General features: G+C 34.1%; 1 protein-coding gene across 1 annotated transcript in view; it reads right to left on the bottom strand.

The window, feature by feature from the left end:
* The window catches only part of TLL1 (tolloid like 1), a 232,198-nt gene extending 224,048 nt beyond the window's left edge, over positions 1 to 8,150 (bottom strand). Inside the window, exons 1-2 of the mRNA XM_053703804.1 lie at positions 7,857 to 8,150; positions 6,912 to 7,502 (exon numbers count right to left, since the gene is read on the bottom strand). Of these exons, the coding sequence (XP_053559779.1) occupies positions 6,912 to 7,194 (283 nt within the window). The 5' untranslated portion in view covers positions 7,195 to 7,502; positions 7,857 to 8,150. The remainder of the gene's footprint in view (positions 1 to 6,911; positions 7,503 to 7,856) is intronic.
* Positions 8,151 to 14,991: the final 6,841 nt, after the last annotated feature.

The raw sequence follows: 14,991 nt of genomic DNA, 5'->3' as shown, positions 1-14,991 counted from the left end.
ATGTTAAATGGTTTAAATAAATGCATGTGTTGAAATGTACCTTTATAACTCAATTCCTATTTATTTTCTCTATTGTATTGATTAATAAGTGTTTATTTCGACAAAAATCCAGGGAAAAAAGATTTCACCAAGGCAACTTTATTAAGTTTATGTCACCTGAAGTCTGACAAAAGGTTCCATTTTATTCAAGTGGTTGGGACACAATTCACCAGCAAATTGAGTTGTTTTTTAAAAAAAACACACACAATAAACTGCAGTCTGACCAGTAGTTCTTAATAAACATTTTTTCCATGTGGAGATTTTAGAAGATTTAGCCATGCTTACAAACTAACATTATGAAACTGATAGGAATTTTGCAGAGAAACAAAGATAGAGGCATCTAGAGCCATTTGAGATTTATTAATGAATAACATAAATAATAAAAGTAATCCATGTAGTATTTATTAGTTGTAAAATGTTTTAGCGTCTACTGACTTATACGTAAAATTATCTTTATTTTAATTATGAAATATATAAAACAGAATACTTAGAAGTTGCAAATCACTGTGACTTGAAAAAAAAAAAAAAAAAACCTCTCTACTTACAAAATGTTTATTCAAACCTAAAAGGGACAACATATGTTATAGTTAGATCACATCATTATTGTGCTGTTACTTTCATATAAGTTAAACCCCTGCATGTATAGAGTCAGCTTCAGGGGAGTAATACACCTGAACACATCTGGTGAGGCAATTACAAAGATATATATAAGTAACCATCAATCATCAGCTAGCTTCAAGTAGTGCACTGCTGCTTCTAAGCCTATTTAGGTATGTTTTTCAATAAAAATATTGCAATAAATTGAAGTAAATTTGATAATAGAAGTAAATTGAAAAGTTTTTAAAATAACATTCTCTATCTAAATCATTAAAGGGACATTATAAACTCATTTTTTCTTTGCATAAATGTTTTGTAGATGATCTATTTATATAGCCCATAAAGTTTTTTTTTTTTTTAAATGTATAGTTTTGCTTATTTTTATATAACATTGCTCTGATTTTTAGACTCCTAACCAAGCCCCAAAGTTTTATGAGAATACCGTCAGCTACCTACTCCAGCTTGCTCCTGTTTGTGTAAAGGGTCTTTTCATATGCAAAAGAAGGGGAGGGGGGGGATTGTCTTATTTCCCATTTGTAGTGGGCTTTCCAGCTATCTTTGCAACAGAGCTAAACTGAGAGCTTAACTGAAAATGAGTGTATACTATCCCTTTAAAGATTAATTTTGACTGAAAGGCTGTCTTGGGTCTAGCTTTTCAACTAATATTAAAAGGGACAGTCAACACCAGAATGTTTGTTGTTTTAAAAGATAGATAATCCCTTAATTAACCATTCCCCAGTTTTGCATAACTAGCACAGTTATAATAATACACATTTTAGCTCTGTGATTACCTTGTATCTAAGCCTCTTCAGACTGCCTCCTTATTTCAGTTCTTTTGACAGACTTGCATTTTAGCCAATCAGTGCTCACTCCTCGGTAAATTCACGTGCATGAGCTCAATGTTATCTATATGAAACAAATGAACTAACCCCCTCTAGTGGTGAAAAACTGTCAAAATGCATTCAGATTAGAGGCACCCTTCAAGGTCTAAGAAATTAGCATATGAACCTTCTAGGTTTAGCTTTCAACTAAGAATACCAAGGGAACAAAGCAAAATTGGTGATAAAAGTAAATTGGAAAGTTGTTTAAAATGACATGCCCTATTTGAATCATGAAAGTTTTTTTTGGACATGACTGTCCCTTTAACTATATCTAATAGAACAAGTAACACGCAATCAGTACAATTATTAAGCTATTATTACTTGTATAAAAATTATTTATTTTCCACCAAAGGTAAAGCTAAGCAAAGTCACAAAAGTGTTATTTAAATGTTTGTGAAAAAAATATATTAGCTAAGGACTTTAAAAATTCTAAACCTTTTTAAGTTTTCTACATATATCTCCTTATAAAACTATTGACTCTCTTTTAAACATTGTATGACTGACTTTTCAGTATTCTGGATGATTTCTAAGTTGTATATCATTCTGAAAACATCAGCTAGGACAATGTCTTATAGGAGTATACCAATAGATTTCAAAGGTTCTCAATTTATGGTAAATAAAAGAAAGTGGAAAGCATATGGTTAAAAAAACAGTAAAGTATAAGAACAAGTCATTATAGATCAAAGCAGAAAGAGAACGGAAGAATGAGGAGGGAAATAATAAGAATGGTCACAAATATTGTTAGAAAAGTGAAGGCAGTTAAACGGCCATTAATATAAAAAAAATAATCTCACATACAATGTCTAATTAACCATAGTGAAATAATTATTAAAAAGAAATGCATTATTTACATACTTTTCCAGTTTATCTCTGCAAGCTGTGCCTTTTTTCCTCCCCTAGAGAGAGAGACTGGAGTGCTTACTATATACATATGTATGCTGGGGTATACATGTACTTACAGCATTCCACACAGTGATTGCTGGATAGGGAGAGGTAGGGTTTTTTTTGTGACACACCATCATAGAAATTGTGCTTTTTATTTGACAATTTATGTTTATACATATACACACATTATATAATCCAGGCTCACAACTGGATTATGTATTTTTACATGTTACCTACATGGTTTTTAAACTCTTGTATTTTATACATACACACATACACACACAAAGATCCAAAAAATTGCACTATCGGTTTAAATCACAGCAAACTTTAATACGTGACGTTTCAGGGCATTCACCCCTTCCTCATCCCGTCTGAGGAAGGGGTGAATGCCCTGAAATGTCACGTATAAAAGGTTGCTGTGATTTAAACCCAGAGTGCAATTTTTTGGGATCATTTGTATGTAGCAGTTTTTGCACCCTGGTACTTTACTCTTAAGCAAGTGGGAGTGCGCTTTGTCTCTTTAGATATATATATATATATATATATACACACACACATATATTGGAACGGATAACAACCTTCCACTGGTTTAAAAATGTCTGAGATTATCAGAATGATGGTATTGCCTTCTTTACATTCCTACCTATCTTTCTGTACTATCACAATGTATTGTTTTGTTATCTCAGCATTATGTGGGGGGGACACAGCAAGGTCATTTTATTTCTATCTGATTATTTCCTGCTGTGAGTGACAAGTGAATCATTGCTCCCTCAGCCAGGCCTTTCTAATGCAAGGATTTTTTTATTTACCTTTTTAGAAAACCACATGGCTATATTTAGCTACATTAAACCAAACAAAACGGGCACTCAAGGGTTCAACATCAACAATAGAACAGTAAGAAAAAGAATACACATTAAGATATGAGGTAGAGATTGGTTATTGTAAACAATGTGCAAATCATTTTATTTACAATGTGCAAGCACTCACTTTTTTACATGACTTATTTACCTTACTGCATAGGTAATGCTGAGGGCTATATGTAGTGTAGTTGTGTAAATATTTCATATTCTCATATAGCTAAACCATAATATATGGATCCCATGATAACAATATATTATTTATACAGCTTAGGGGAAAAGCCACTGGTACAAAGCAACTTATATTGTAAGTCACGGGCTAGTGGAAATGAAAACAACATATTGCTGTAAGGATCATGTATCTCTCCTATGATTTTTTTTTTGTCCAGTTGATCTTCAAGGTGTTATCTACAACAAAAGTAGTATAATGCTGCTTCTAGTCTTCACTAGTATTCATTTACTGCAACTACTAATTTATTCACTTACAAGTCTGCAAAAGCCAATTTCCCTGAATATATATATATATATATATATATATATATATAAATATATATATATATATATATATATATATATATATATATATATATATATATATATATATATATATATATATAAATATATATATATATATATATATATATAAATATATATATATATATATATATATATATATATAAATATATATATATATATATATAAATATATAAATATATATATATATATATATATATATATATATATATATATATATATATATATATATATATATATATATATATATAAATAAATATAAAATCATAGTTTAGTCTCTCTGGCAAATCCGATCTTGTTTAGTTCATAGAATTAAAGAACAGATATTTTACATACAGCAACTAGTTACATTGTAGATTATCATTAACAAAAGGCAGAAATTAAGTGTATTCTATTTTAATGCTGGAGCTAGAATGTTGTACATCAGTGGGGCACATTCAGAATGGTGCATGATGTTAACATAATGACACCATGAAGATTTTATACAGTGATAACGACAGACATAAACAATGGCTGCATCAGTAAACTGAAATACCATCTGCCAAAGGACACAACATTCTGAACTGCTGAGCTGACAATACAAGTGGCATTTCAGAAATTCTTAAATGCTGTGCATCATTTTGATGGCACCTGTAACAGCAAATACCTACCCCTGTATTTATTTTACTCCAAAATCAGCTCATTTCAAACATCCCTAGAGTCAATCTTGGAGCATGTGCAGCAGCTGATAATTGTGTTAGCACAATGCACTCTCTGTGCTGTCGGTCAAGTGCGAGCATGTTGTGTATGGCCCAAAGCAACTACCCAGTATGCTCAGATATCTGCTTAGGCGATGTGTTAAAGTGAATTTAGGAGTAAAGTAATTATAAGATGTAGCTGCTTTAATAAATTGTGTTATATGACAAAGTTGTCCAGAAGCTGGTGCCACAGAATTTAGCTGTGTGTTATATTAATGAGTAAATCTATTGTGGATTATGTTATTCAGTTGTTACTTTAACAGTTACTTAATAAATGTTGAGACTATTATCTTTCTCATGTAATCTTGGTGGAAAATACACTTACACAAAAATACTGCATTGTGCAGACATTCCTCAGCTACATTCATTGATGACACCTGGGTAGATTACCTATTTATGGTTTAGAACTAAGGGAATACAGAATGCTATCAGTCTTTTCTGCAAGTGAATTAAGCAATTATTCCATCAGTGATCATTATGTCCCTTGTAACACATGCAACACAAATTTCTTATGTTCTACTTTGCCCTCTGGCAGATCAGGTGTTACTATATATTCAAACTTAAGATAAATCTTTTTTTAAAACTTTAAGGAAGGTGCTCAAATGGTTGTTTAATAAAAGGGTTACATTGGGTCAGCCCTTTCAAGTATCTGATAGTCTGAACTAGTCATCATAAACCACAATTATGCTCATGCCTTTAAGGGAGAAATTACCACATGGATATTTAGCAATGTCAGCCAAGTGTATCTATTCACCATGTAATGTATATGGTTTCTAAACCAATACCTAATGTACAACAGCTGTTGTTAAAGCATCTTTTTCCTGCTGGAACATTATATTAGATATTCCTTCTTTGCATGGAGTCATGAAAAACTGAACCTTAAAAACAACAATATATCAATTTGATTAACTTAAACTAAGAATCGCTGAGCTTTGGACTGTTCTTAAAGGGACAGTATAATGATTTTAGCAATCAATGCCTTTTAATACATTTTTCCCATGAAATATTAATAATTTTGTTCCCTTCAGCCGTTTTGATTTGCTTCCCACTCATTGTTTCTTATGTTCATGAATGAAATGGATTTTATGCTGAAAAGTGCCTTGGCCAGGCAGACATACTTGTTTGCCAGTGACACAAAACAAACCCAAGTGCAGGAAACGGCAGACTTTGCTGCAGTAGGAAGTGTGTACATAAGAGGGTAGCAGAAAGAGGAGTTATACAAATAATAAATAGATAAATATATACTGAAAATGGAGTGTTAACAGCATTAGCAACATCAATTCATTTTTGTTAAAAATCAATATATCCCTGTAAGCCACGAGTTGTTTCTTCCTTTAAAACACCCATATGTAAAAACATGACATAGGTTTTTCCTGGCAATAAGCCTCTAGTAAAAAAAAAAGGATAACTTTGTTGGAGGAGTGTTTATTGTAATATGCCAGATGCAGTTTCTGGTTATTATTTACAATAACATACTGAAATACTGCATGTATGCAGACTTCACTCGAATCCCTGATGGAATCAATTACAAAAACAGCATCACACACACAAAACATGTTTTGAGGCTGAATGAATTAGAATCACTTTTACTGGTTAGAAATACACTAAACAATAAAAACAAGCTGTGTCTTTATAAAGGAACTAAGGGAAACACAAATCACTCTCCCCTCACTAGCAAAGTTTGCATCAGTACAGCCCCAGGCAGAGCAGCAGGACACCGGCAGAAGTGGGATACAGCTCTGCGCAGCGCTCTGACACAAACAGAGATGACAGCTCTTCCACAGCAGCCCTTTTAAATAAGTGAGGGGTAATAAAGCCCCCAGAGGAAGGAGACGGCACCACCTCCTCCTCCTGTTTAAGGTTACACCCATCCCTCCTTCCTCCACCCTCTCTATCCTTACACGTGAAGAGCAAGCTTGAAATTGACATATTGTTCATAAACAAAGGGGAACTACTTTGATTCTTGAGTCAGCATTCTATGTTTTAGTATATATTTTCTATACAAGTATCAAATAAGTGCTACAAATGTTACATAGTCACAATTATCTGTACCTGATTACACCAATACAGCATAAAAAAATAGAATAGTTACACAGTTTTAGGTCATATACATTATACTATTACTAATAATTATTCATGAAGCGAGCCAATGGATGACAGGTTATAAATATTACACAACTGGCCCAAACTGGCTAAAATAATTTCCAAATTGTGCATTTAACATGATAAAAACAAAACTTACTATACTAATTATATATATATATATATATATATATATATATATATATATATATATATATATATATATATACACACACATATATAAACCAATCCCACTGTGAATTCATAATACATTGTGTAAAGGTAACAAATTGACTTACCAGCTTTACAAGGATCCTTGTAATCGATGACCTCAGGTTTCTCCTCTTCATTGTAATAATAAGAATAATCATAGTCAAGGCCATAGCAAACAAATACTTTTTCACAAAAAGTCCATCCAGTAATAAAGATGACGACCCAGGAAGGCATTTTCATTACAATTTGAAAATACATGCAACCTGCAGACCTGTGAATAAATAATGCTGAAATAACCTGAAGTTGGAGATACAGTTCCTTTTCTAGGATATTCTTCCTTGCTTCATCAGACTTGATCTGTGGACTCATGCATATGCAAGTATAGCAAACACAGATATGAACTAAAGGAAAAGTTGTTTCCTTAAGTTGATTAATTTTTGTTTCTTGGAAAATAAAAAGTCAAAAATCCATATCAGATTAGGTCTAATGATTTGATTAATGCTTGTCAGTCTTAATGAGATGTCCTAATTCTTCCATAAAATAGTTTTATATCTGCAGCCTGGAGACAGGGATCTGAGGTTGCTCCTTTTGTAGTTGCTTCATCCAAGAAGACTTTCTTTCACTGCACAACCTGGCAGCCAGGACAATCTGATCTGTACAACAGCACATCTGAAAAGCTAACACAGGAGAGAGCAAAAAAGAAAGGCAATAAGAAAAAGCACAATTTGACAGACCTTGATACCAATTAAAAGAAACAAAAAAAAAAAGATAAGGGGCAATAAGAAGAGAATCTAGCTCCACCCACCCCTCACTCATGGTTTTTTTTTTTACTCTGAAAACAAACAAACAAATCTCTTATATGCACAGGGTAATCATCAGCATCCTGCTTACTTATCAAATACAACCAGGGTCAAGAACTGGACTGCCAGTGATCAGATACCTTGATAGTATTATATAAAAATAAACACATTCACATGCGGCACTCATATATACAGAACATAAACATTACTTTTGTAAAGAAATGTACACACCGAAATGTGGGAAATCCTGGTATCTGAAGGATCTTCTGAATTGTCAATTAAAGCAGCAGTTGCAATGTGGAATTCCGTATCCCAGCAGAGAGGCTGCAGGAATAGAAGGTTTAAGCAGGACTATAAAATAACAATAATGCAGTTTTGCTTTTTTCTAAATAATGTACAGAAAGTTGACTTTTTCTCCTTGCTCTTAGTTTGGCTACTTCTGATTTTCCTAACTGGGGTCAACTATCAATGGCTCTTTTATATCTCCTCAGCAAAGTATGAGGACTGTAAGGTTTTTTACTGGCTGCTAACATTAAACAGGAGCAGTGGCCAAGCAGAGAGAGGGCTCACAGGCACACTTGAATACAGCTGATCCTGTATCCCTCTCTCTCATGAACCAGCAATGAGCTCCAAACCCCGCCCCCACATCTCTCTCAGTCTCTCTCCCCTTCGTTAATTTAAGGTGGATTAGCACAATTAGCTATGAGTTAGTAAACAAAGTTAAGTAAATAAGTGATTTAATTTAAAAAATTCCTAACTTACTATCTGAATACACTAATACCTAACAGCCTGTAGTTATTGCCTTGCATATATAAATTAACTATCATATTTTCAGTATTTAAGCTAATACAAAAACATTTCTGTGATAAAATTTTTATAAGCCAGGCTTAATTTATGAATGCAGCAGAGATTATAAAAACTATTCAAAACTGCATATTTTTTTTAATGATTTAATGTAAATTTAATTACACACAATTTTATATATATATATATATATATATATATATATATATATATATATATATATATATATATATATATTATATATACATATATACACACATACATACATATATTAATATATACACATATATATATATATATATATACACACATACATACATACACACATATATATATATATATATATATATATATATATATATATATATATACACACACACACATACATTTTTTAGACGTTTAAGCACCTATACATTGAGGCACAATATATAAGGTTGTTAGATCTACAAATAACTTATTTTAAAACTTCTCATTATCAGAATGTAACCCCAGCAAACCTGATGTTTACACTATTACAAGTGCCTTCTTACCTCTGTTAGAAACCCTGCCCCTGCCATGAAAATAGCTATGAAGGAGGCAGGAGGTGCAGTTGTTACTGGGTCCCCTTTAAGTATATATGCATACAAATGTATGTTGCTATACACATTTATACTAACATAAGCGAGAATTAGCATCTATATCAACATGAAAATGGTTGTGTGAACAATGAAGTCAAATGCCTGAGGGCCCAGTTGCTTGTTCCAACATTGCATCCTGCTTTGAGAGTATACAATTCTGATCACAGCATAAACTTACACCATCACATTATATACCCACAAGGTCTGTAATTTTATGTAAAGTACAGCAACAAATTGAGAATTACATTGATTCCATCCTTTATTTTGAAATACCCCCCCCCCATATGATAACAATTCTAATAGTTGACTATCCTTTAACACCTCCCACTTCCCAATCACTACATTTAAAGGATTACTTTCTGTTATAATTTTTAAGCTAAACAACTAACATATTAAAGTTAATAAACATTAATTAAAACCTACTGACCTATATTTTCTCCAAACAAAGTTTCATAACGTTCTAAAAGTTATATCTTTTATTCGCCGATGATGTCACGTTATCCTGCCCACTATTTTCAGCACTGTGTGTTCAAAATACTTAAACCAATAACTTTGTGTTAAAAGCGCCATTTTGAAACCTAGGTATTGTAAACGGATTGGTACAGAGCAAAGGATACCCACGGAGTGGGTTTGGAAAACAATTAAATTTGCAGACAAGATTTCTGATATACGGTAGAGATATGTTAATGAAATGCTATTGATAAAAAGTGTATTTGGGGTAGTTAGTTAGTAACAGGCATAGAAAATATTTACTTACAGTGGCCCTTTAATGAAATAGGAAAGCACAGTCATTCAATAGACTACAAAAATACTAATGCATGTGGTTAGTTCTCCAGTGAGACATGCTAAATAAAATGTATTATATGCAGAGAGAAAAGTACTTACCAGTAAGTGTAAAAACAGCTTTAGGGGTGAGAATGATTCTATGATGATTATCAGCAAATTGCCCTGAAATGTGTTTAATAGAATCAGAACTGCTACTGTGAAGAGAAAAAAAATATGAAAGGACATTTTTAAATAGATGCCATTTGTGAGTAAATAATTTTATTAGGATTCAGGATAACGTTCCACAAAACATGGATCAACATAATTTTGCTTTACTGCCCAATCTATTTTATCTGATATGTTCAACCATTCATATATGTGTAATAAATATTTTATGAAAATGTCACTTTAATCCTTCAGAGAAAGTTTACATTTGCTTTACAAAACCTGTTATACAAAATCTAGGTAAATGACGGTGCTATTTGCTGCATATTTTAACGCCATACACTCCTTTTATATCTCTGCATTTTAATAAGGCTTGCGTTTCGTATTAACTCATTTTTATTTGGGGGGGGGGGGGTTGAGAACAGTTTTACAATGTTCCTTCTTATGAATATGTTCTTTTATTTCATCTTTGTAAAAAAAAAAAAAAATACAACCTCTATATTTACTCTCCTATATTTAAAGGGACAGTCTAGTCCAAAACAAACTTTCATGATTCAGATAGGGCATGTAATATTAAACAATTTTCCAATTTACTTTTATCACCAATTTTGCTTTGTTCTCTTAGTATTCTTAGTTGAAAGCTTAACCTAGGAGGTTCATATGCTAATTTCTTAAACCTTGAAGACCGCCTCTTAAGAATGCATTTGAAATGGTTTTTCACCACTAGAGGGTGTTAGTTCATGTTTTTCATATAGGTAACACTGTGCTCATGCACGTGAAGTTACCTGGGAGCTATCACTGATTGGCTAAACTGCAAGTCTGTCAAAAGAACTGAAATAAAGGGGCAGTTTGCAGAGGCTTAGATACAAGATAATCACAGAGGTATAAATATAACTGTGTTGGTTATGCAAAACTGGGGAATGGGTAAAAAAGGGATTATCTATCTTTTAAAACAATAACAATTCTGGTGTCGACTGTCCCTTTAAGTAAATTCAATTTTACGAAACATCAAACAGATGTTGCACCTCTTCAACACACCCAAGAGAAAATAGTCAAAATGTCTATTACAGAAAAAATTAGGGAATGTACAGATATTATTAAACTTTCATGATTCAGATAGAACATGCATTTTTATACAATTTTTCAAAATACTCATCTTATTAAATTTGCTTTGTTCTTTTTGTATCATTTGTTGAAGAGTAAAGCTATTTATGCTGATAAGATCTTAGAAACCTGCATATAAGCATTGCTAGTGATGTCACGAATAGTTCCTTGCGAACATAGCTTGTTCGCGTTCGCCGTGGCGGGCGAACATATGCGATGTTCGATCCACCCCCTATTCGTCATCATTGAGTAAACTTTGACCCTGTACCTCACAGTCAGCAGACACATTACAGCCAATCAGCGGCAGACCCTCCCTCCCCGACCCTCCCACCTCCTGGACAGCATCCATTTTAGATTCATTCGGAAGCTGTATTCTTAGTGAGAGGAGGGACAGTGTAGCTGCTGCTGATTTAATAGGGAAATCGATAGCTAGGCTAGTGTATTCAGTGTCCACTACAGTCCTGAAGGACTCATCTGACCTCTGCTGTAAGGACAGCACCCCAAAAAGCCCTTTTTAGGGCTAGAACATCAGTCTGCTTTTTTTTTTTTCTGTGTAATCTAATTGCAGTTGCCTGCCTCCCAACGTGTGTGTCAGGCTCACAGCGTATACTGTGCCCACTTGCCCAGTGCCACCACTCATATCTGGTGTAACAGTAGTGTACATTTAAAAAAAAAACAACACTTTTTTGACTGTGAAATAATAGCAGACAGCTGCCAGTACCCAAGATGGCCGCCATAAAAGGCAGATAGGGAGGGTTAGAGAGCTGTTTTGGTGGGGATCAGGGAGGTTGGGGGCTAAGGGGGATGCTACACCACAGCATATGTAAATATGCTAAAAATATTTTTAAAAAAACCTTTTATTTTAGTACTGGCAGACTTTCTGCCAGTACTTAAAATGGCGGAGACAATTGTGGGATGGGGGAGGGAAAGGAGCTGTTTGGGAGGGATCAGGGGGTCTGATGTGTCAGGTGGGAGGCTGATCTCTACACTAAAGCTAAAATTAACCCTGCAAGCTCCTTACAAACTACCTAATTAACCCCTTCACTGCTAGCCATAATACACTTGTGATGCGCAGCAGTATTTAGCGGCCTTCTAATTACCAGAAAGCAACGCCAAAGTCATATATGTCTGCTATTTCTGAACAAAGGGGATCCCAGAGAAGCATTTACAACCATTTGTGCCATAATTGCACAAGCTGTTTGTAAATAATTTCTGTGAGAAACCTAAAGTTTGTGAAAAAGTGAACAATTTTTTTTTATTTGATCGCATTTGGCGGTGAAATGGTGGCATGAATTATACCAAAATGGACCTAGATCAATACTTTGGGATGTCTTCTAAAAAAAATATATATACATGTCAAGGGATATTCAGGTATTCCTGACAGATATCAGGGTTCCAATGTAACTAGCGCTCATTTTGAAAAAAAGTGGTTTTGAAATAGCAAAGTGCTTCTTGTATTTATTTCACGATAACTTGCAAAAAAAGCAAAGAACATGTTAACATTGGATATTTCTAAACTCAGGACAAAATTTAGAAACTATTTAGCATGGTTGTTTTTTGGTGGTTGTAGATTTTGGGGGTCAAAGTTAGAAAAAGTATGTTTTTTTTCCATTTTTTCCTCATATTTTATAATATTTTTAATAATAAATTATATGATATGATAAAAATAATGGTATCTTTAGAAAGTCCATTTAGTGGCGAGAAAAACAGTATATAATATGTGTGGGTACAGTAAATGAGTAAGAGGACAATTACAGCTAAACACAAACACCGCAGAAATATAAAAATAGCCCTGGTCCTTAAGGGAAAGAAATTGAAAAATGGCCTGGGTCCTTAAGGGGTTAAAAAAAAAAAACTAGAAATTTGACTGTGAAATAATAGCAGTCAGTTTCCTTCACACGTGTGCGTTTCAGGGCCTGCCAGGGCACAGTGTCACACCAGTGCAACTCATATCTGGTGTAACAGTAGTGTACATTAAAAAAAAAAAATACAATTTTGACTGTAATAGATTGAATAGCAGTTAGTTGTCTGCAAGCGTGTGTGTCAGGCCTACAGCGTCTACTCTGCCAACTTCTGCCAGTGCACAGTGCCACTCATATCTGTTGTCACAGTAGCTTGCACGCATAGTACCACTAATCAAAAAAAAAAATGACAGGCAGAGGCAGGCCACCCCGCAGGGGCTGTCGTGGTGCTGTGATTCCCTTTGGCCCTAGAATAATGCCCAGTGTTCAGAGGCCACGTACTCTGAACTCGAAAAGTTCTGAGGACATAGTTGACTGGCTAACACAGGACACCCAATCTTCTACAGCTTCCGCTCGGAACCTTGACGCACCATCCTCCTCCAGCATGGGAGTTTTGCCATGGATCCCCCCTCTGGCATGCCACAGTCCAGGTGTTAGTCCCCTTGAAACAACTTTTCCATCACTATTGTGGCCAGAAAGAGTCCCTGTGGGTTTTAAAATTCGCCTGCCTATTGAAGTCTATGGCGGTTCGCCGGTTCGCGAACATTTGCAGAAGTTCGCATTCGCCGTTTGTGAACCCAAATTTTTATGTTTGCGACATCACTAAGCATTGCTGCAAACACTTTTTCAAAATGGCTAAATACATGTGCACACCCTGAGCTCACATAGAATTGCCCTTTAACAAAGGATGCCAAGAGAATTAAGCAAATTGATAACAAAAATACATTAAAAACTTGTTTTAAATATCATATTCTAGCCAACCCATTCCATTTTGATTTTACTTTCCCTTTAAAGATGTGTGAACACAGCTACCACATTTTCCCTAGACTGGTGTGTAAATTATTGTTTTTGGTGTTCACACTATATCATATAAAGATGTACCAGTGAATTAAGACATATTTTACAACCTCTTGACTAAAGCAAAGCAGAACATTTGGAGAAATAGGTAAGAACTTGACAAAAGTAGGAGCCCTTAAAGGGTCACTAAACCCAAAATCTTTCTTTCATGATTCAGATAGAGAATAGAAATTTAAACAACATTCCAATTTACTTCCATAATTTATTTTGCTTCATTTTTTAAATATCCTTATTTGAAGAAAAAAGCAATGCTCATGATGAGCCAATCACATGATGCTTCTATGTGCAGCAACCAATCAGCAGCTAGTGAGCATATCTAGATATGCTTTTCGTCAAAGAATATCAAGAGAATAAAACAAATTAGATAATAAAAGTAAATTAGAAAGATGTTTAACATTGCATTCTCTTTCTAAATCATAAAAGAAAAAATGTTGGTGGCATGTCCCTTTAATTCCTATGATTCATATACTGGTACTGTATCATTGTGTTTGTGTGCTTGATTCAATAATAACCTCTCTGGTCACTATTACTCCATGTATCCTTACAATAAAGCTAAAATGCCTCCATTCTTTAGTAGTGGTCGACAAATCTGTTCAAAATTTAGGCACCAGTACGAATATTTCTGAGCCAGACATACTTTTAGGAGTCAGATAGTGGCATTTGTATTTAGATATATGGTGAATCACCCAAAACGTTGGGAGCCAGGGGTGAAATTCTAGGAGCCAATGGCTCCTGGGTTTGTCGAGCTCTGCTTTAGTGAATATGATCCATACAAATGAATTGAAAGCCGTTTTGGTGGATCTAGCCCAGTGTCATAGACAATGACAGTTCATGATAGTTTTTCACCTTTATCCCCACCAGACTTCATGTTTCTTATCTGTCTTTACACTGTTCTTTTTTTAGTTTAACAAAAAACATTACAGTAACACGCAAATGAGCAAAAACACATACACTGCTGACAAAGTACAGTACTCTGGTGGCAAGTACTTGAGGGGCTATATTAATATGTAGTTTGGGTCTCTAAATTAAATTGTATTTACAAGTTTGTGTCCATAACAACCAAAATGGAAACTCTGCTCTTCCACCTTAAGC

Source organism: Bombina bombina, chromosome 2, assembly GCF_027579735.1.
Source record: "Bombina bombina isolate aBomBom1 chromosome 2, aBomBom1.pri, whole genome shotgun sequence".
Taxonomy (NCBI): Eukaryota; Metazoa; Chordata; class Amphibia; order Anura; family Bombinatoridae; genus Bombina; species Bombina bombina.
This window is presented reverse-complemented; position numbering and strand designations above follow the sequence as displayed.